At 40.9% G+C, this 23,806-nt stretch overlaps 1 protein-coding gene across 7 annotated transcripts in view; it reads right to left on the reverse strand.

The window, feature by feature from the left end:
* PDE4D (phosphodiesterase 4D) overlaps positions 1-23,806 on the reverse strand; it is a gene marked incomplete at its 5' end in the record, with an annotated part of 509,165 nt that overhangs the window by 33,985 nt on the left and 451,374 nt on the right. For all 7 annotated transcript variants that reach the window (XM_080636843.1, XM_080636841.1, XM_080636842.1 and 4 more), the window contains one exon: positions 11,949-12,061. In XM_080636843.1, coding sequence (XP_080492969.1) covers positions 11,949-12,061 — 113 coding nt within the window. The remainder of the gene's footprint in view (positions 1-11,948; positions 12,062-23,806) is intronic.

Here is a 23,806-nt window from a genome sequence, read left to right on the forward strand (position 1 = left end):
AAAAGCAACTAATGACCAAATTATGAAATGCAATCTTATATGGGTCCAGTATTCAGACATACAAAACTTTGGCTATGCTTCATAGCACAAGAAAAATACAGTCATTTTACTGAGAAATCTGAGCTCTGGGCTTTAAAGTTTATGCAGCCTAAGATATTTTCTATGATTTGTCAAATAATTCATCACATTATTTCAGGAGTGCATGTGATTATTAATTTTCCATATAAAGTTTCCACAGCAAGTGGAAAATAATTTCATTTAAAGATGCTCTCACATAATTTAAGATTTTGGGTTTTTGTTGGGTTTTTTTGTTGTTGTTGTTGTGGGTTTTTTTGGGGGGTTTTTTTTGTAAGCTGTTTTCTTGCGAGTAGTGCATTTCAGAATAGCTTTGTAAATCCAGAAAAGATACTTTCTGGTTTCTTGTTGAACCACACTATCCTGCACTGATTCTAAAACGCTACCCTCATCTCTACTTGTTGCTATGGCCACTTGATACGTCAGGCTTGCACTTTTTTGCCCCAGACCTGTTTGTTTATGACAGGCCTACGTGCTTCCTATTATGGTGCCTGCATCAGCACAGCATGCATTCGCAGCAACAACAGGAGCTGGCTGTGATCAGCATGCAACACAGGACAGAGAAGCTGAGGAATCTGAGCATGTTTCCCCCAACACCACACGAGGGCTGCTTTGATACACATTACGTGACATGCAAACAACACGGCCAGATTTGGCTGAGGAAGTCCTTTTAACTCTGGTTTTCTGTGGCAGGAAAAGCTCAATATGGATGAGCTAATGCTAAGGACAGAATCTCAGGGAACCACATATTTAGAAAACAAAATGTATACTGCATTTTGCAATGTTTCAGGTAGCACTTCTGTGTTGCCCTAGTTCTGAGATGCTGCTATTGAGTATCAAAGAGGCAATCATTCTAACTCACATAACGAAGCTAAACATATCTTTACAAACCTGCTCATTAATAACTTTCAAATACAATTCTAGTATTTTATAGCTTGTTTCATTAATTTTACCTATTAAACTGAAAACTTTGTCTGTTTCATGTGTATTTGTAGGGGAGTTCAGTCTCTTTGTGCACAGGGAAAACATGGCCAAAACCAAAAGTGTGGGAACTTATACCACCCACACATCTCTTCTAAGGTATCAGGGCTTACCCACCATACATTAGGAAACAAGGTCACCAATGCCATATTTGTGGCAATAAAGCTTACCAACAATAACCAAAGATTCATGATACTACTGACATAGCCAAGAATACAAGCCACCTGCAAACCCAGCATTAGCAATATCATTTGCAGAAGTACCCAACAAAGCAAAACTTTCTTCTCAAAAACAAAAAGCAACAAACCCACAAAGAAAGAAAGAGTTACCAAATCCTTAAAAAACAAAAATTCAAACATTCCTTGTGTTTGTCATTACAAAGTGCAATAAAGTTTGGCAAATTTCAAGCACAAGAAAAATAAGTTAACCGCTCAAACACCTGCATGAATAAAAAGTCTATTTTTCTAGTCCATTTTGTCCAGTTTTCATTAAAACCTACTCAAATCCACAACGTCCACTTGGCGGCCTACTTTCCAGTTGTTTCTGCTCTTCAAACTCTTGCTCTATTAATGAAACAATACTATCTTGCTATTCCTTTCATTCTTACACTAACCCTTATTGTGCCTTCTGCTCACCACTCTTTTCTGCTGGAGCTGGATTACTTCTTCAGTAAACGCTGCTAAAGAGCACAGCCACAATGTCACCTTGGTGTTTAACTCTTCTTTGTTCAGACTGCCTCTGAAAACTAACAACTGCTTCTATATGTCAGTGAGTACACTGACATATAAGTACCCTCACTTAGCAAAAGTTACACTGTATTTAGACCACCCTTTGAAGCTCTAATGTATTATGAAAATCATTGCTTCTACGTATAAGAAACCTTCAGGGAGAGATACCTTTCAGTTTATATTTTACAGCATCTGATATACACTGATACCTTGAGAAAGAGTAAGGAAAAAGAAATACTTGGCAACTTCATTTCTAGTCCCTGCAGTTACAGTAACTTTCAGTGCCAACTGTTGCAGTGCTGCCTTCCTGAATGTACTGACTGGTTTTAGCATACAACAAGAGAAGAATATTTTATGATAAAATTCTACCTATCCACTTAGTGGTCCTCCTCTTAAAATCTGAAATGATAATTAAAATATCAGTACTGTTAACTATTCTGCTCTTGGCCATTACAGCAGATATCTCTGTTACAACTGCTCATTCTGAATCACAAAAATCAAGTTTATGAAAACAGCAGCAGCTCAACTGTCAGCATAAGGTGGTCTGTAATTCTGGGTGCAACTATTGCATTAAGGCTGTACAGCCAACCTTGGCCATAAGAAGATCAGATGGTCTGGCTTAAATACGTTAACACCTGTTTGAACAGGTCCTTTCAATTATGTAAACTAATTCAATTAAAAAACACACATCATTACATCCATCAAAAATGCTTCTGGCCTTATGTATCTGGGGAATGGTTACAAGGTTGTAGTTAACCTTGTAATAAATATTAATTTCCTCTACACATACATATACTTTTCATTTAAGGTCCAGTTGTTTATTCCAGACCAAAATGAACACTGACTTTGTTTTGATTACTTTATATGACAAAAAAACTTGCCTGTAAATTTCTTCAAAAAGACAAACTTCAGCAGAAAATAAAATTTCGCTGGTTTGCATATGGTGCTTTATGAACACAGGCAAGCAAAAGCTACCGTTAATACACATGAGGGAGAATAGTAGAGGTGCTTGAAAGCCAGCCTGGACTCATGCACATTAAAGTAATTGCTGCCTCATTAACATTTTGCCAATGTCCAGTGTTGATGAGAGTGGACTGCATTCTGATGTTCATGAAACCTGCTAATGATCTTTCCACCTGGAAAAACCTAACTTGCTTTCCCTCCCAAAACAAAACCAACAGCAAAAATGAACAAAACAGCAGCCTTTTCTATAGCAGGTATGAGTGGAGCATTTAGTTAAATGTTGTCTTGCTGAGGGATCTTAAAGAAGCATTCAGTCAGTTCAATTTCATTAGCTGATCATATATTAGTGGGTTACAACTTAATTAATAGACGTAGCAAGCTCTTTAAATTATATTTGTACATAATCTTGTAAGCAGGCCCTGCACATCAGCTCAATTCAGTGTTGCTCTGCTGCTTGTGATTTACAGCATTTTGCCTGTGCAGCTCCATCTCAACACTCAGAGTAGCCAAGCAGGGTCAACAACAGGCAGGGCTTGCTCAAGCCCAACAGCGTCCCTCTTGGTTGGAGACAAAGCGGCAGTCTCCATCGCAGCACAGCTCCACCATCAGGCACCTAGCAGAGGAGCCACAAGGAAGCTGCAGGTGAACTGCTCAGAAGTGAACCCCAGGCCAACAGCGGGTGCTGGCCGCTGCCCTACTCACACGGTTTCAAGGCAGGATGAGTAGCATCACTTTCCATCACGCCTTAGCTTGCTTACCTTCTGTTTTGTAGATACACTGGGGACTTGCTGCAGTTAACTAGGAGTGATCACCTTCTACTGAGACATGCTTTATTTCAGCAACAGATCCAGGACATATCCATCCATTGCACATGTAATTCTATGCTAAGTCTCCTAAACATGGAAAGTTTTGGCAGATGATACCAAAACCCCTACTTACATAACTGAGACAGGAGAACAGTTTCTTAGCACAGTTTCTTTATGACACAGTGGCTGAACTGACATTTCAGTGCACACCACATTCATTGTACCAGCACTTCATATAACAGCAAAGGCTTGCTCTTATTGGAAAGAAAATTTATAAAAAAGAAAAAGAAAAAATGGCTACTACTCTCCCAAATGCTTTTTATCTTACTGCATAACCTTGACTACAGCATGAACTTACAGTATGACCTTGATAACCTTATAACCTTGATTACAGTAGCATGCTACTGTAAACACACTGCAGGAGTTCTTGGGTCTGAATACTGTCACAAGCAGCCACAAGTATTTAGATAGTTAACATGCCTTTCAGTGGCCGTGAGTTCCATCTTTATTACTGAGCAAGAACTTACGAATTACTCAGGTCCTTGAATCCTTTTCCAAATAAAACCTTTGGAATAAGGAAAATTAGGAATTTTTGTAAATGCCACAAATAGGCACATCTATGTTTGCATTTTAATTTTAAATAATTCAACTACTGGAAAAAAAAAGTTGTAATTTACAAATTTTCTCTTGATGGTTGAAAGTAGTTATTTTCCCCACAGCAAGTCCTAGATACTTACTCCGTAACATTTCATCCATACTATTCTCTGCCACTATGCTGTACCAACCCCCTGCCATGGGCACGGATGCCACATGCTAGATCATGTCACCCAGGGCTCTGTCCAATCTGGCCTTGAACACTGCCACGGATGAAGCACTCACCACTTCTTCGGGCAACCTGTTCCAGTGCCTCACCACCCTCACAGTAAAGAACTTCTTCCTTACATCTAACCTGAACTTCCCCTGATCAAGGTTAAGCTCATTACCCCTTGTCCTATCACTACAGTCCCTGATGAAGAGTCCCTCTCTGGCATTCTTGTGGGCCCCCTTCAGATACTGGAAGGCTGCTATGAGGTCTCCACGCAGCCTTCTCTTGTCCAGGCTGAACAGTCCCAACTTTCTCAGCGTGTCTTCATATGGGAGGTGCTCCAGTCCGCAGATCGTCCTTGTGGCACCAGGACTGCACACAGTGCCCCAAGGTCTCACAAGAGCAGAACAGAGGAGCAGGATCACCTCCTTCAACCTTGTGTTCACGCTCTTGCATGCTCTTGCCCAGCACATGGTTGGTTTCTGGGCTGCAAGCGCACACTGAAGCCGGCTCATGTTCAGTTTCTCATCAACCAACACCCCCAAGTCCTTTCCTGCAGTGCTGCTCTGAATCTCTTCTGTGCCCAATCTGTAGCTGTGCCTGGAACTGCCCTTACCCAGGTGTAGGACCTTGCACTTTGCTTTGTTGAACATCATGAGGTTGGCATTGGCCACCTCTCAAGCGTGTCAAGGTCCCTTGGGATGCCATCCCTTCCTTATGCTTTTTCTTATTTGGCAACAACCAAACAGTGCCTATGGAAGTAGCACACGTTTGCACAGAACAGATTCAGCCACTGCCAAACTGGCACTACTACTCCATACACTTGTTTCTGGAAAGACGGAAGTGTTCATAAGAGGTAAAGAGGGGTTTGTGCAAGCCATCTGCACAAGAGCAAGTTCTACACATTATCTCTCTGCAGCATGTCGTTATGTAATACAGCCAGCAAAGTGCCATGCCCTGGTTATATACATACACACCTCACTCATTATTGCAGTAACCCAAGGGCAAGTCTGCTGTTCTCGGAAGCATGACTAGTCTTACATGGGAGCAAGTAAGGTTGTGCACAGGGCACTGCACTCCATCCCAGAGGTCCTTTTGGGCTGGCTTCAATGCACAAAAAGGGAAAAGTGTGCTTTGGAAGGCAGTCCTTCCTCACCTCCACAATTTTCTTTTCCTTCTCTCTTGTTATGAAGCACAAGAAAAGCAGAGAACCTGCACAAATATGCATGAATTCTAATTCAAGGTCACTGAGTACCAATATCCCTTTACTCAGTACAAAGTATAATCCTTAATGAATAATAAAAAAAAAAAATCCTGATGCTGCACTCTCTTTCTTACCAACAGCTGCCCCTTAATTATAACCTTCACCAAAAGCAGCACTCGAAAGAGCTAACGAAATCCTTGTATTTTCCTAGAAAGATCTGGGAACACAAGAACCAATTAAACCATCGCATCAGCCAGCCAAGTGGAAGGCATTGCCAAATGTTATGTAACAGGACTGTCACATAGCAAACTCCAGGTTTTTCATCTGGATATCCAAACTCTTCAAACCTGACAAGCAAAACAGAGATGCTGCTTGCTCTGCAACAATTTACTCACAACTAATTTCTCTTTCCTACTGTTACGTTTTCAGCAGTATTTTTCATATGCAACAGGTGAAACCCAAGAGAATGACTAACGTTTAAATCCTCTTAAATGGATATGACAACGTTATCCTGTCCTTTAACTGGAAACAGGTCACTGATCACCAGCCATGGCAGAAGAGGATACAGTTTTACCCTGGCTGAGCTTCCACATTTGGAAAAATTATTGCAAACTTTAAGCTCTTTTTATGTAATTTCTGAAGACAAGCTCCTAACCATGCGATGAACCTGTCCCCAAAGGTGGCAGCAAGATCTACAAAAAAGATAATGCTAAAAACTAGTTTGTTAATAAAACACTGAGCCAGTGGCATGAGCCATGTTTATCAGTTCTAGACTCAGCCTACCTCAGCTCCTACAAAATTACCAATCACCACAACAATTGATCTTTTCCAGAGAGAAGGCAAAGATAAAACAGATGAATGGACTCAATCAGGAGTCACAGCCTGTCATCAGCTCCATTTATTTTGGGCATAGGGAAACCCAGAATGCTGCTGTCAGCCTGAATGCAACACTAGTGTTCAAAGCATGTTAGGGAATTTATAACATGGTCGATTATTTGAACTAAGTAGTTACTTCAGCCTCACTCTTTCCCCAGATAGTACATTAGTTAGCCTCCCCCTTGCCTGGGTGAGCTTTTTAGAACCACAAAGAAGTAAAGGAAAAATACTTTTTAGCAGCGGGAAAATGTGATTACAATAAAGCTTAAACTGGCGGAGGACTTCCAAGAGAGAATGTAAAAGTAACTGAACAGATTTCAAGTTGTCTTTGTTTCCTTCAAGTGTGATTTTAGTTTACATTAAATATTTACAGGTAGGTAATTAAAATAAAGTAGCAGTAAGATTATTGTTTTAGTGTATGTAATGGGTGACAAGTACAGGACCATAAACATAAACCAAAATCCCACAAACATTTGTGCAGAGTGTTACATTAGCATTCTTTGGAAGTTAGTTAGTTGACAACATTGATAGTTTGGGCGTCTTCAAAGCATCAAGCTCAGAAAGGTTTTTTAACAGTAACCAGAACTAATAACTGTTTGTAAACACTTCTGCTTTAACCAGTGAGCATTTGCACATACTGGCATGCAAAGCTGGACAGCCAAAGTTAGTTTATATTTAAGAAGTTTCACAGTTAACATGGTCTAACTAGATAAAACCTGCATTTTCTTACCTTTGATACAAAAAAAGAAAGCTTTCTGGAGAACAGGCATTCACCTAAGTTTGTGGTGGGAAAGAAATACCCAATACCTTTTCCAAAATCTTGTTCATTACTGTTTTTCAGCAAACCCCACAAAAATGCAGTCATTTGCAGTAGACTTCAAACCAAAACAAAAGCAACATGGAATTGAAACATTTTGCATGTCTAAAATCAGATACTCAGACACACAAAAGCAACACACTAGAGATATTTGCACATGATGACAGAAGTGAAAACATACTCTTGCATACCAGTTTCATTATAAGTATGCCTTCATGTTTGACTAATCTACAATTAATGTTGTCTAGCAGAAAGTGGTTGCTACTTCTTTATTATTGGCATCTTCATTTATTGCCTAAGAATAGCTCTCCAGTCCAGAATCAGGGACTTAAACTAGGTACTGTCAAACCACGTACTAGAAGAAGGTAGTTTCTATTAACTTTTGCTTTCATCTTGTTTGATAGGAAAGAAAAAGCGGGAGCAGGGGATGTTAGTCATTAAAAAAAGGCACATTATTAAAAAAATGTAAAACATTACTCTGCAGCCTCAATATTTTCAGAAAATCTTTGTGCAAGTGTATCAATGTGTACCTGTGTTAGAAATCACAATCAGCAAGCTAGGACCCACTTAAAATCTGTTTTTCAACTACACACAATTCAGTTTAGCAGAAACTGATACAAGTTAGCATCTCTGGAAATCACAACTGTTAAATAGAGGCATATAATTATGCCTTGGAATCTTATCTTTTCCTAACATTAATTTATTTCTGCTCAAGTAAACATCATGCAGAAAAACACAATAAAGCTACAGTCCACTGATGTTAGACAATATTAGCATTACATGGTATAGAAAAATCAGAAAGTTTTCAGAAACTTCTTCTGCTTCTAAAAAGAAGCCAGGATTCTCTTGTCAATACCCAATACTAGAAGCTGATAATGTTAGAAAACACCAAGTACTACAAATATCATAACAGTATTATAACAAATTTTAATACTTTTAAATACTATGTCCTTTTGAAATCAGGTTTATGAGCTATGCCTACAGGTACAACACAGATCTATCCACCATTTACTACATGCGCAATGCCTCCACACACTTGGAAATCTTATCAGAGGGATGGCTGGGAAAGGGGACATCATCTGGATATTGCAGTTATCCTGGTATAAATTCAGTAGCCAAGCATAATACCAACCTAGAGCACGTTTTCAAATGATTTGGGGGTTTTACTTAATGTCACAACATGCTGAGGCTTATCCAGAGGTTGTGGAGGGTACCCCAAGCCTACTGCTTCAAACAATTTTAAATAGGGAAAAGAAGGACTTTCTTGTGTACCTGCTTCATCCCACTTTGTCATGTAAAGCTTTGAGCTGACATGTCAGACTACTGCTAACTGAGAGCAAGGGGCATTTAAACAAAATAAATACCCTTCAACTGGGATATGCTAATACAAGTCCTATGTAGGCATTACTAACAGTAAGGGGATTCCACACAGATGCAATCAATGGCTCACACTGCCTACTCACTGCACAGAGAGGAACTGGTGATCAGGATCACTTCCTAGCCTACTTCAGGTGTTCAGGGCAACCAGTACTGTTTCCTCCCTGGATTCCCCCCATCCCCCCACCCCATACTGTGGCAGCCTTTGCATAATGGGCAAAAGCTCTTCCCTGGTGCAGAGCTGAATTCTGATATCACCCCTTACGCCTCGCATCTATTCACATCTATAAGGAAAACTAACACTGACGAAAATGTTGTTATACAACATTTATCTTATAAGAGAAGTAACTGAGAGGCTGGGCTGGGAAACAAAACAAGAAAATCCTCGATGATGCAGGCTAGTTCTTGGTGAAACCCAGAGAAAGGGAATGAGGGAAACATGGTGAGAAGCCATGTTCTAGATCACTTCTCCTGATTTTTTTACTGATTTAACAAGATTTTCTCTGGGGATAGAGAACTGGGTACTCTGGAATATTCATTGCTGTAGTGAAGTCTATGTTCTCATCCTTGACCTAAGTTTCTCTCCTTCAGTTTCTCTATAAACTAAAATAATATAGTTTACATATATGCCTCACTAAGATGTCACAGTTCACATTTATACTACAATATGAGGTGTTGTATTAATGCCAGCTCAGAACAAACAGAAATAAAATCATTCTTTAAAACAACTTGTTACACACCTACAATTAAAATCCTCTGGCACTAAATTCTCTCACATTAGTATATGGACTTGATGGTTTATATTCAGGACTGTTCACAGTAGGTCACTGGCACTGATTCACTTTTCCCAATTTCTTTAAAAAATCCCAAACAAAACACTGAAAAAAATGTCAGAGATTTATATACACGGGTACAGATCCACCCAAAAAGGGGGGAAAGTTTACCTTAAGAATTGAGTATGACCTGAAAAACCAAACAGCAGCTATTACTTCCCAATATTTTAATTCTGGGCTCTTCCTAAATACTGCAACATGAAACACTAAATAACAATGAAGTGCTTTAGACATATACATCCATATTTGATATATCGAGCAGACTGAGGCAATATAAAAGTTACTGCAACACAAAAAAAGTTCAGTTCCGATGTAAAGCTTGGCATCATTCTTATTCACCTTTAAATTAACTACAACAACTAGACTTACTATGCACCCCACGTCAACCCCTTGTCTGCACAATCTTATGTTGGAAACAAGATGAAAAGGTTTTTCTAAATCACATTTTCTTTTTCATTTGAATAAACATGTGTGAAGAATGTTTACCCTGTAACGTATGGCAAAACAATTCTTTAACTAGTTCAAACAAATACAAACAAAACGTCGTATCAGATGTAGCACCTTTGTGTTTATTTTAAGATGCAAAGCAGTTGCCATGTTTTATTTTAAAAACAGATCCTCTTCAGGTAAAAATCTGAATATACTTGGCAAAACTTAAGACACATGGATTTGCGATTAGTTTATCTTACCTAAAACCAGCTCGCCTTCATTGTTCATAAAACGGACTACATATCTTATCTGTTACACAGACATAATAAATAAACCCTTGAAAAAAGTTCTTGTGAAATAATGGCTTTACAGACACCACAGGTGAGTGAACTGATAGGTGTTAAACTTGATAGCAAGGAAATACCAGGCTCTGCTTGTAGATCTGATCTCACTCCCTTTGAAAACAAAGTCCCTAGATTCAAATAGTGCTAAAAACAGAAAGACTCCTAAATTCTTGACTTCGTAACTTGCAGGTACATACACAATATGCCCTGAATAATGAAATTTTTCAACCTGGCAATAAACACAGTTCTGCGAATATGCCAATGCCAGGTAGGTAAGTCTTACAGCAGCAATTTAATTGCTGCAAAATATTTTTAAATACAAGAAAAGCACAAGGGTTATTATATTATGGGACTAAACTGAACAAGAGTGCAAACTCCTCTCATCTTTCACGCAGACATAGTTGAACATAGACTTAAACCAGTAGATATTTGGTAAGGGCAGTCAAAGCAAGACAGCAGAATTTTATGAAGGCATAAACTGAGCCAAAACCATCTATTATTTACATTAGATATTAAGAATAAATTTTTGACTATGAGAGTTCTGAGACACTGGAACAGGCTTCCTAGAGAAGGTGTGGCTGCCCCATCCCCGACAGTGTTCAAGTCCAGGTTAGATGGGGCTTTGAGCAACCTGGTCTAGTGGAAGATGTCCTCGCCTGTGGCAGGGAGTTGGAACTGGATGAGTTTTAAGGTCCCTTCCAACCCAAACCTTTTTACAATTTTATGATTATTTTCTGACCTTACAAAACATTCTAATTGGAACTAAAATGGTTAAAAGGTTCTAAAATATAGATTACCAGCTGCTTCTGCAGACTTAACACAGGCAAAACCAGCCTATTAAAACTTTCTTTTTGGCTCTCATTGGACATGTAGCTCCCCAAATACTCAGTTGACAACAAATAAAAATTAAATTCTGAAGCAAGGCAGCAGGTTTATTAATTCAGCTTTAAAAATTACCTTCAGGAACGTAGCAACATACAGTTTGCAAACCAAAATCAAGAAATAAAGTGCACTTACGAATGGACCACGTGCAAATTCATATTTCAGCCTACAAAACACAGAGATCACAGCAGATACCGGCACACAGTCTCCGGCTAGCACGCATCCTCAGCTTACAGGAAAGGCGTGCTCTCAGAAATATACCTCTGGGTCTGGGCACCTACCGTGACTACTGTGATGGCATGTCGTTTCTGAGCGTATTCTTTTACAACAGATACTGCTAACACTACTGTTTGCAACTAAGACTCAGCTTGAAGCTCCCCTTGGATCAACAACTATCTTTATCACCTTTTTGATGCTACTTTCTACACCGTTTTCTAGGAGCAATCCCTAGTTCTGAATGGGATGCTGCGAAAAGAGCGAGCAACTGAGAGGATTACTGCAAGCCCTCCAAAACGATGCCCTCTTGGTTTTAAATTGAGACACAGACGGGAACGGTGAATCTTGTCACGATCTGCATCACAACTTCTTTCACAACTTGTGAAACTGGAAAAAACTGTGCATAAAGCACAACAAAAGCCCGCCCTGCACTCGGCTGCGCACAGGGAGCCTGTCACCTCCCGCGGCAAGTTCCTCAGCTCGGGGCTGCCCCGTTTAACGAGCCCCTCCTGCCGAGACGGGATGCGCGACAGGGACCCCCCTGGCTGCATCTGCCGTCCCGCTTTCCCTCCCACCCCGCACACGGGAACAGCCGGGGCCGAAGGCTCCCACCTTGTTCGAAGCCATTTCGCTGACGGAGTGCCTGGTCTGCAGGGTCTCCAGCTGGTCAAGGCACCAGTCCAGTTCCTCCAAGGTCTCGCTGGCCAGTTTTTGGTAGGCCTCCTCTGCGAAGAGACAGGGAAAGGCGTACTGAGCTCGCAAGCGTTTCACTGGGCTAACAGCTAGCTCTAGTGGGTCCATGCTTCGCTGCCCTGTGCCCACACACGAGAGCTGCTTCCTCATACTCTCAGCCCGGGCAGCGAGCAGAGTGGCTCAGCGCTCCGTCTCGGAGCCACCGAATCGGCGAGCACCGGCGCGGGCAGAAACTTTGCTCCGGCCGCGCTCGCCGCTCGCCGCCCGCCTCCCTTCCCTTCCCTTCCTACCCTCCCTTCTCTTCCTTTCCCTCTCCCGCCCCGGGGCTGCTTCACCGCCCCCTCGCGGGCAGCGCCGAGCTCCGCGGGCGCGCAGGGCTCCGCGGGTTGGGGTAGGTGAATGAGCGCAGCTAACAGTCTGCGACCACCGCGCCCCCTGCTTCGGCTGCTCGGGCTGCTTCAGCTGCTCCGGCAACTTCGTCGCTAGCACAGCTGGCGGAACCCACCGCCTTCCCCGGCACCCCGGGTTTACAGCGAGTCGCCGTCCTTGCACTTGTTTACATACCCTCCCACCGGGGTATCATGGGAATTAATTGGTCCGCATTTATAAAGCGGGGTGAAGATGCAACAACACGTGAGCGCCTGGGATAAGGATGACCCACGAGGTAACAGCTGTTTGCAGAGTGCTCTAGTAACTGCTCTAACCCATCAGTCTCTCTCTATATCACATATGCACGAAGTATCATATGCTGGCTGCAAGATAAAAAAGTACCAACGAAAGTTTTATACCTGGAGCCCCCAGCAACACAATATAGGATGTGCACCCAATACAAGAAATCATAGTTCAACCAAAATCACTGGAGCTAACGATCTTAAAATCTGCTTTAGTTTCACTTACAGAAAGACATTTCCTTCTTCAATAACTTTTCAACAGTAAGAGATCTGCTGTTGAATAAAATCCCATTTTGCATCTCCAGGGTGCAAGCTTCACCTACAAAGCCTGGCTTTTTGTCTTTTTATTTTATTTTTCTGGTGCAAATCAAATGGGGAGAATGCTTCTCCACACTGAACTCAGAGCAAAGTGACTTTCAGCTGTCTTGTAAGATGTGTAGCTGAAACATCAAGTTCTGAAACACCTGGCATGAATGCTTCTGGATCAGCTGCGTGAAACATAACTCCCAGGTAGAGAAATGTTTGTTCAGTGGGCTTGTTACTGTCGTCTAAAACATTTCCCTTAACTTGTTTCACATCAAAGTAACCTGATTTTCAAAATGTCAGAAAAACAAAAAATCAAGCAAAGAAATTAACTAGAACTCCTTTTAAAAACACCCCAGCATGGACTACTGTCTAATAGCTCAGTGCATTACTGTTCAGCGTCCGGGATACTAGATTTGTATCTTCTCACATTTCAGAGCACAGGCTCAAAAACTTTGGGATCCTTCACAGCTGTTAAACTTTGCATACTTGTGGTTATTGCAAAAACACATCACAATTTTGCATAATGTCCATCCACCTCTGGGAAAAAAGGCAACGTAAGAACAAAAAATCTGTATTGAGATTAATTGGCAGAAAGATTTAAAGACAATTTTGCAGTGCCTGCCTGTATCATGATTAACCTGTCACTTCAGCAAAGACACTAACTGATACTCAAAAAAAACCTATCCCCATTGAATTGTGAACACTGTCAGATGTGTCATACGTACTATAAACACTATCTGATCCAAAAGAATTCTCCTGGCAAATAAAGTCAGGATTTTCCAGCCTGTTTATCCATCAAAAGACAATCTGCGACGTTCTGCAACACAGCAGACATCACAGCTCACTAGTTCTTAAACATGGCTAGTTCACTGAAGTCACAGTGTAGATTTCATCAAAATCATTACTGGAAATAGAAATAACTTTGTTTATAACATGTTTGTAAGTGTACTGTGTTAAATGTGGTTAATGTATGCATAGCTATCTGATGACCTTATATAATAATTTCATTGAGAATAAAACACATAATGAAGTGAGGTAAAATTAATCTGCATGATGTTATTATGTTGCTAGCCTGCAGCCTGCCCTTCAGCAGTTCTTGAAAATCAGATATTGGGAAACTTGTGTTTTTATTCACAAGTAAACTTCATCCCTTCTAATACTTCAGAGAGTAAGAGGATAAGGTTTTTCCAAGAAGTATGAAAACAACAAAATAAACTTGAGGGATACCACATTTAGGTAAAAGTAATGTAAGTCTCCAATTGTTATTTAGTCTAAAACTTATTTTTCTTGTTATCCATGTAACAATAATCTGTAACTACCAACAGCATCTTCCATTCAGGAATCCTTGCCTACTATACACCTTCCAAGTACATCTCAAAACACATTAGAAAGCAGGATAAATAACTCACAAAGAAGTCCCATCAGTTTTAGGATAACCTGTTTCTCACAATCCATCCTTTCCAAATCCCACACTTCCACAGTCTGTGGCTGCTGTGGGGACCCCACTTACCACTCTTACCAAGTAAGCTCTCGATGACCAATGCTAGGGTAAAGCCTTGCTGGACTCAGCCTCTCCTGCTCTCCTGAGAGTTCTGTGGTGAAACAGCTTGTCAGACCAGCTTAAATAGTGTATTAGATAGCTACCTGGTGTTGTGGAAGGTGTCCCTGACCATGGCAAGGGGGTTGGAACTAAATGATCTTTAAGGTCCCTTCCAAATCAAACCATTTTATGATTCTATGAAATGGAAATTAGAGTTTCTAACTGGTGACAAACTACCCATCAAACAAGCACACCACTTTGTTCCTGCAGTTCTGAATGGCAGAACAACCACAGGAAAGCTTTTTTCTCAACAGTACTGAACTAAATTTGGGCCACACTTTTGTTGTTAACACAGTATGGTAGAAAATGTTGTCGAGGTAACATCTTTTCCCATATAACACTCGGTCACCACTAAGCTAAGAATCAAAAAATAATTATCAACGGAGCAGCCTTGACAGCTTCACAACACTATTTCTGACCTCTGTTATCTCTAAGGTAGCACCCTGTAATTATTCCCAGCCAAGACTCACCTACTGATCAGTTTTTATGGTATAGGTACATGATTGAAGTTCCCTCCAACCCTCCAGTGATAAAGTCCTAAATCAGATTTATTTCTGTTAATAAGAGGGGTTTTCAAAGGTTCTTTTTCTATCTCATTAGGCTTTAACAAGAAGTAAATACAGTTTAACACCAGTTACTTTAACAATGTGCGTGCTATTTCATATATACTTTTACAAAAAAAGAAGTTATAGCAAATGTTCTCCTTACAGTTCACAGATCAGTACAAACAATTCCACCACATGTAGCTTTTAAGTACAGTGCATAGGAAAAAAATAAAGCAAATGAAAGGCTAGCAGAAAGAGAAAGCTCAGCCATAATCATCTGGCACTACACACTTATTTTTTTTTTTTAAAGGGTGTTCTACTGACTGTCCTTATAATAGACTTGATTCTTATCACAGTTCCTAACACAACCTTCACACCCTTATTCACGAACAATTTCTGTTCAAAATTTTACATGGGGAAAATTACTATATGGCAAAAATTAGGAAGAGTTCCTGCTTAAAGGTTCATAATGATTTTCATATACAGTGTCCTACTATTCCGAGAGAACAAAGAGCAATACTAGACTTTCCTACTAGCACTCAAGTGTATTTGTACTAACTTAGCAGTACTTCAAGGAATTTCAGCACAGCAGAAAGAAATAAGTACAGATTCTTCAGTGTTGTCTGATCAGTTGATACTATCTGAGTGATGTGAAGCGGCTGAAGAAAAGTCGACTCAGCACATGCACAGCCAAGGCCTTTGATCACTGCGTTGCCTTAAAATGGGATTTTGTTGGGGATAAGACAAGGCCACTGCTGAGCAATGGCATGATCCAGATAGATAGGATTGGCATGTGTTTTATCTTTTGGGGGACAGGCAGCTGGAAGAAGCTCTGGAAATCTCCATCCTACTCCAAATGAAGACAAGCTGAAGGTCCTGTGAGACTTGGACCCTTGACATTTTCCCTGAATTTTCTGACTAAATTTTTGCTCTTCTACCCAGTGCAAAACTTAGAGCTTGGAGCAACAGAATTGCGGGGTGAAGAGTTTCAGTTTATCTTACTACTACAGCATTTAAAAAAATAAAAAAATCCTCTGTGGTTTGAACTAAGAATTTTTCTCTAAATGAGGATGTTCCTACTTACAGCCTTAACTGATGGCCTATTGAAGTGACTGACATTTTAGTCAATGTTGGCACCTTCTATTAAACATAGCCATATTAACAGTAATTCAGTGCAGAAATAGCATCTGTTTTCTCAGTCACCCATTTTATAACTGAAAAAAATTCATTTTGATTTTAGGTTTTACTGAGAAAAACATACACATTGTGATTTAAAGGCTGTCTATGTCTTACTACTGATACAATGTGATTATGAACGACATTTTTGTTTAACCTGTCGAGATTTGCAGACATCCCTTCACAATCAAAAGTAAAGCATAATACTCTTGATCAGATTTGGAATGAGCGTCTGCAAAGAGAACTCAGCTGCAGCAGATTTCTCAGAAATTGTTTTGATGGTCCCATTCTGAACATCACTTTCTTCCAGGAAATCTCTCCAAGCTTCCACTCTGGTGAAGAAAAACCCTTTGTACTGTAAGGTTAGTAGCCTTGTGCATAGACGGACTGTGTACAAATGACCAGGACTACTCTCCTTTCAGGATGCGATGAGCTGCAGGACTCCCCTCACATATTGTTTTATACAATGCCAGTAGCACTAGCATTAGGCTATGGAAACTGCTTTATCTCCTTTAACAGAGAATGTAGCAACTTCCAGGAAATAATAGGAGCAAAATGATAAAGTCCAGTTATGCACAACTTGTCAAAATACTTGATTGCACTTCTATTATAGAAAAGAACTGTTTAAAGAAATACACAGGCAAAACACACACTGAAAGAGGATCTAGGAAAAAAGGTAGGCATTTCCCCCAACATTCTGTATTTCTCTCATGGTCTCAGAGAAATCCACATATACCATATAACAATGTTTCTATACCCGAAGACTGTATTTCAAGGGCCAAGGTATGAACAACATGTTCATATTCTTACAAAACAAGGTAACAGGAGGACTGCAAATATCTGTGAAGAAGTTGTTGGGGCTCTTGGAACACATCTATTATGGTTAGTTCTGAGTAAATAAAGCACTTTCACTCTTTTAAATGTAGAGGAACTGTAGCATTAGGCTCTGACTATGTAGTTCAGTTTCACTGCTTGGGGAGAAGGATGTTACTTGTGCTGGCTTCCTGTTTTTTCTCTGCTAAAAATTAGGTTTACTTCTTGGAAAAAGCTTTGGTACAAAGTTACTCATACTGATATAATTTGTTCTATAGTCTAGAAGTATTTCTGTTTTAAGTACTTGCAAACTCAATCCATGAAACAGTCTTTTAATGCCAGAGTGGTACAGCAGACTATCAGAGAAGTATTCTCCATTGACACCAAGCAGTAAAACACATATTCAGTACGTACAGTGTATGTTTTAATGACACGGCACATTAAAATGCTTGCAGTGTGAATGTTAAAAACCACTCTTTGCTCTTATCAAATATCCAGCAAGGCCAAATGAATGTTATTCTGCTAGCACACGTCCCTAGCAAGTGCTGCTCCCTTCCCCTCTGACCACTTTGGCAAAGGACTAATACATTCCTTACTCCACTGCCTGTAAGAATCTGCCAGAAGGACCACTGTCTCTCCCTCACTGGTGAAAAGAAGTAACCCCCTCCATCAAGCAATCTTGCTCAAAATAAAGAAGAAGAGTAAAGCTCTTGATTTTCAAGTAGCTCTTGATTTTCAAGTAAAAATGCATGCAATTTTATTGCTTTCTTTTAATGACCAAACTGTGTTTTGAGAAAAGGTCTGTTTCTTTTTTAAATCTTTTTTTACCCCCAGCAGTTGATTCTACATTCCAAGGCTTGTGAGCAAGGAGCTCAATAATGGATTCATTGCCCAAACTGCTTTCTTACTCTATTTCTTGTACCATACAAAAAATACTTTTTCTAGGATAGAGGATGCATTCCCAAGATCAGTTCCCCCTGTAGCTGTAAAACAGTTTGTGAGGATACTGCTATTGATTCAACATAATGACAGAAGTGATAGATTTTCAAAATAGAACAAAATTAGAGGCAGTGGGCACAAACTGAAACACAGGAGGTTCCTGATGAACATCAGGAAACACTTTTTTACTGCAAGGGTGACTGAACACTGGCACAGATTGTCATGAGAGGTTGTAGACTCTCCATCCTTAGAGATGTCCAAAAGCCCTCTAGACATGGTCTTGGGCAATTCAGTCTGGGTGGCCCTGCTTGAGCAGGGGCATGGTACCAGATGACCTCCAGAGGTCCCTGCCAGCTTCCAACATTCTGTGATTCTGTGATTAAATGAGCAGTTGAAAAAAATAAAAGACATTTTGGCAAAAAGTGGGTCGTTCAAATAGCCACAGTCATGTTTGCTATTCTGTAACAGTTTCTAACCCTAGTAGAAGGGCTTACATTGTCCACATCAGGATTCTGCTGAAGAGCTCAACTCATAAATATTATTCTGGGCATTATGATGAAAACAAGAAACATATCAATGAATTTATATATGCAAAACTTTGCTATTAAAAAGAACTATTAACAATTTTGTTTTCCTACATTCTTGGAACATACGATCAGTACACAAATAGCTCAAGTTGTTGTCAAAAAACACTATACGAGCACATTAAAAACTATTAACCTCACTTTTAAGTAGATTACTGCTGGTTTAGGCTTAGATGCCATTAGCTGCAAGACCCAGAGGCTCAGGTCTGTCACAAAATCTTCATTAGCAACTGAAAATTGTTTATATTAGGCCAAAATGTGAAAATTGGAGACAAACCTGGGAAAGAATTTCAGGATCCCTGTTTCTGAGGTCCTCAAAAAATTTATAAATGCATATTGAGAAATCATGGCAGAGTAAAATAAAAATAAAGATGTCTACAAGTACCAGAACTAACGAAGTCTGTTTCTCTAAGCATTTGTGTCTCCTGTTTGATTTGGAATCTAAAATTCACAACATCCAGCAGTGCAGCCTGAGCAAACACTATATTAAAAAACTATAAATGCCAAAGTGTAGAAAATGCTTCAGTTAGTCCTTGCCAAGGAAACCTCAATAGAATTTCTGGTGTTTGATAAAATGGGAAAGCTGAATGAAAGCTTTCCAAGAGATGAGGCGTTCATATTGGCTCTTTTCCATCTACATCCTCCAGTGTCTAAAAAGAAACTGCAAGGTTTTTCTCTTAAAAGAGTTTTCCCTAAAAGAGAGTTAGGCTTCTCTATAAAGTTGCCCATTTTTAATTAATTTATATTTGATAAATTTCATAAATCTCTACCTCTCTATCAGATTTAAGTGCACAAGTCCAGGGGATCTGACAAGATGCACCCGTGGATCCGGAGGGAACAGGTGGATATAGTTGCCAAGCCATTATCTGTCATATTTGAGAGGCCACAGCAGCCCGAAGAAGTTCTTGCTGACTAGACAGGGGGAAATATAACCCTTTTTAAAAAGGGAAAGAAGGAAGACCTGGGGAACTACACACCAGTCAGTCTCACCTCAGTGCCCAACAAAATCATAAGAACAGATCTCCCTGGAAACCATTTTAAGGCACATGGACCATAAGGGGGTGATTTGTGACAGCCAGCATGGCTTCACTAAGGGCAAATCATGCCTGGCCAATTTGGTGGCCTTCAATGATGGGGCCACAGCGTTAGTGGATGTGAAGAGCAACTGATGTCATCTGCCTGGACTTGTGCAAGGCACTGTCCGACAGGACATACTTGTCTCTAAATGGGAGGAGCATTGATTTGATGGACGGACCACTCAGTGGGTAAAGAATTAGCTTGATGATCACACTAAGAGAATTGTGGTTAATGGCTCAGTGTCCAGTTGGATTCCAGTAACGAGTGGTGTCCCTCAGAGGTCAGTGTTGGGACCAATCCTGTTGAATATCTTTGTCGGTGACATAGACAGTGGGATTTAGTACACCCTCAGCAAGCTGTGGGGTTCAGTCTACACACTATGGAGAAGGAATATTATTCAGAGGGACCTTGACAGGCTGGAGAGGTGGCCAATGTCAACCTCATGAAGTTCAACAAGGCCAAATGCAAGGCCTGCAACTGCGTCAGAGCAATCCCAAGCACAACTACAGGCTAGGGAAGACTGGATTCAAAGCAGCCTTGAGGAGAAGGACATAGGGGTGTTGGCTGATGAAAAGCTCAGCATGAGCCGGCAGAAAGCCAACTGCATTCTGGGCTGCATCAAAAGGAGTGTGGCCAGCAGGTCAAGGCAGGCGATTCTTGCTTGATCAAATCCAGAGGACGCCACAGGAGGGCTGGAGCACCTCTCCTATGAAGATAGGATGAAAGAGTTTTGCTTGTTCAGCCTGGAGAAGAGAAGGCTCTGGGGAGACCTTGTAATTGCGTCTTTCAATACCTAAAGGGGGCCTGTAAGAAATCTGAAGATAGGCTTTTTACAAGGGCATGTAGTGATAGGACAAGGGGGAATGGCTTTGAACTGAAAGAGGGGAGATTCAGATTAGATATTAAGAAGAAATTCCTTGTCATGAGCGTGGTGAGAAACTGGAACAGGTTTTTTTGTTTGCCCAGAGAAGCTGTGGCTGCTTCATACCTGGAGACAGGTTGGATGGGGCTTTGAGCAACCTGGTCTAGTGGAAGGTGTCCCTACCTGTGGTAGCAGTGCTGGAACTAGATGGTCTTTAAGGTAACTAATTTGTTATTTGTAATAGGATGTTAGAAGTTCGGCTTGCCCTGTTAGATTTTTTCAGTGGTATGTAATCTATTTCCTCCCCTATTGTTATCTTTTCTGTCATTTCAAGCAAGGCTGTTCCTCCAACCTGAAATTCTTTGTCTAACCAAATTCTTCTGTATCTGTTTTTTCTCCTACTTTTGCCTGGCTTCTGTCTGGCCAGCCATGAGCCCCAGCTGCCTCTCTGGCACTTACTATGTAAAGTTCTACGCATTTCTTAGGGGTTGTTGAAGCAATAGTTGCTTCTCCCGTATCTTAGAGTGGGTTGGAGAAGGCACTTGCTTAACAATGATGGAGGGTGCTCTTCAGAGAGCCTTATCTGCAGGTTGTCCTGTCCCCTTCACACCCACTTACCTGTGGCATATTTACATGGCACAAATGAGCTACAATTTTCACACTTCCCCTCTTCCCTCAACTAAGAACAGGGGCAATCAAGAAGCATCACTTTTAGCTTAAATATTTACTTAGGTTTTGATGCTTTTTCTCAAGTCAAGTAATGTTTGAATCAGCCTTTGGGCTAGCAGCACAAATCACTGGACTCTTGTGTCCTACTAAAGACAATGAAAAATGTGAATCTGCTGTCTGAATGGATACTTTTGATGGATTATTTACAGCAGTACGTACTGAATCAGATTCTCACTACACAAAATCTACAGATCACCTACTGCATCTCCTGTAAAATTCCATGCTTATCTCTGACACTGCTGAGGAAGTGCATAATCTTTTTTGCCTACAAACTGTAAGACTAAAGAAGTGGATACAGTTAATTTGGTTTTAGTAAGATAACTATAAAGAACCTTACTGCTATCATAAATACTTTTATAATCTCTTTTGGTTTAGTGCCACTGCTTGTTAATATATTCAAAATACTATTATAGTAGTGCCCAAGAGCCCCATTCAGTGTTAGATCTCACTAAATAACAGATGGTCCATATAGACCAAAACTCTGGGTCTCCTTCTCTAGTTTGTTAAGCACAATCTCACTTCCTATATATACTTGGTTTTAAGATAATACTGTTTCCATTGATTTGATTTTTTGGCTTTTGCAGAGGAAAACGCTCCTTTAAGGTACACCTCACTTATTAGATTTATGTGATAGATAAGAAACCCACAGCTGAAACTGAATGAACTGCGTTAGTCATACAATTTCTTTACACTGGATAATGAGTCAATCATTATTACTACTACACTTCTACAAGGGGAAGTCGTGCTTGACCAACCTCATAGCCTTTTATGAAGACATAACAAGGTGGTTGGATTATGGCAGAGCAGTGGATGTGGTCTACCTTGACTTCAGTAAAGTGTTTGACACAGTCTCCCACAGCATCCTCACAGCTAAACTGAGGAAGTGTGGACTGGATGGTCGGGTGGTGAGGTGGACTGCAAACTGGCTGAAGGACAGAAGCCAGAGAGTTGTAGTCTATGGGGCGGAGTCTAGTTGGAGGCCAGTATCTAGTGGAGTGCCTCAAGGGTCAGTGCTGGGGCCAGAATTATTCAATATCTTCATCAATGACCTGCATGAGGGAATTGAGTGTACTATCAGCAAGTTTGCTGATGACACTAAGCTGGGAGGAGTGGCTGACACGCCAGAAGGCTGTGCTGCCATCCAGCGAGACCTGGACAGGCTGGAGAGTTGGGCTGTGAAAAATGGGATGAAATATAACAAGGGGAAGTGTAGAGTTACAACTGGGTAGGAACAACCCCAGGTTCCAGTACAGGTTGGGGAATAACCTATTAGAGAGCTGTGTAGGGGAAAGGGACCTGGGGGTCCTGGTGGGCAGCAGGATGACCATGAGCCAGCATTGTGCCCTTGTGGCCAGGAAGGCCAATGGCATCCTGGGGTGTATTAGAAGGGGGGTGGTTAGTAGGTTGAGAGAGGTCCTCCTTCCCCTCTACTCTGCCCTGGTGAGACCGCATCTGGAATATTGTGTCCAGTTCTGGGCCCCTCAGTTCAAGAAGGACAGGGACCTGCTGGAGAGAGTCCAGCGCAGGGCGACAAAGATGATTAAGGGAGTGGAGCATCTCCCTTATGAGGAAAGACTGAGGGAGCTGGGTCTCTATAGTTTGGAAAACAGGAGGCTGAGGAGTGACCTCATTAACATTTATAAATATATAAAGGGTGAGTGTCACGAGGATGGAGCCAGGCTGTTCTCAGTGACAAACAATGATAGGACAAGGGGTAGTGGGCTCAAACTGGAACACAAGAGGTTCCACTTATATTTGAGAAGAAAATTCTTCTCAGTGAGGGTGACAGAACACTGGAACAGGCTGCCCAGGGAGGTTGTGGAGTCTCCTTCTCTGGAGACATTCAAAACCCACCTGGACGCCTTTCTGTGTAACCTCATCTAGGTGTTCCTGCTCCGGCAGGGGGATTGGACTAGATGATCTTTTGAGGTCCCTTCCAATTCCTAATATTCTGTGATTCTGTGATTCTGTGTCACATTGCCTCAGGATATTATCCTGGAGGCTACTAACCCTCGAGCTGACATTGTATCAGCCACTGTTTCTGTGGCTGTGAAAAGGACAAGCTGGTAGCCAGTTTGTTTTGGATGACAGGTAGGCAACAGACAAATGTCATCCAGCAAAACCACAAGACAGCTCAACCTGCTCCTCCATGTGTCAAGTTGAAAACTTGACACTGTCTTAGTCTTTCCTTTACAGCAAATTTCAGCTTTCACAATATTCATTAACAGTTCATTTCCCTAAAACCCACAGAACGATTTTTTTCCCTCATATTTTCTTTTAGAAGCCCTGAGCTAAACGCTTGACATTGGTTTATGCTGTGCTACCCTCTTTCATATTAACTGATGACCTGCCCTTAATTTTTAGGTAGATGAAACAAAAGAGATCAAAAGTACGGTACGAACAAAAAGGTTGATGTGAGATACACTACAGTAATGATTAATCCACCACATTCTGGAGAATTTTTTTTTTTTTTTT

Source organism: Psittacula echo, assembly GCF_963264785.1.
Source record: "Psittacula echo genome assembly, chromosome: Z".
Taxonomy (NCBI): domain Eukaryota; kingdom Metazoa; phylum Chordata; class Aves; order Psittaciformes; family Psittacidae; genus Psittacula; species Psittacula echo.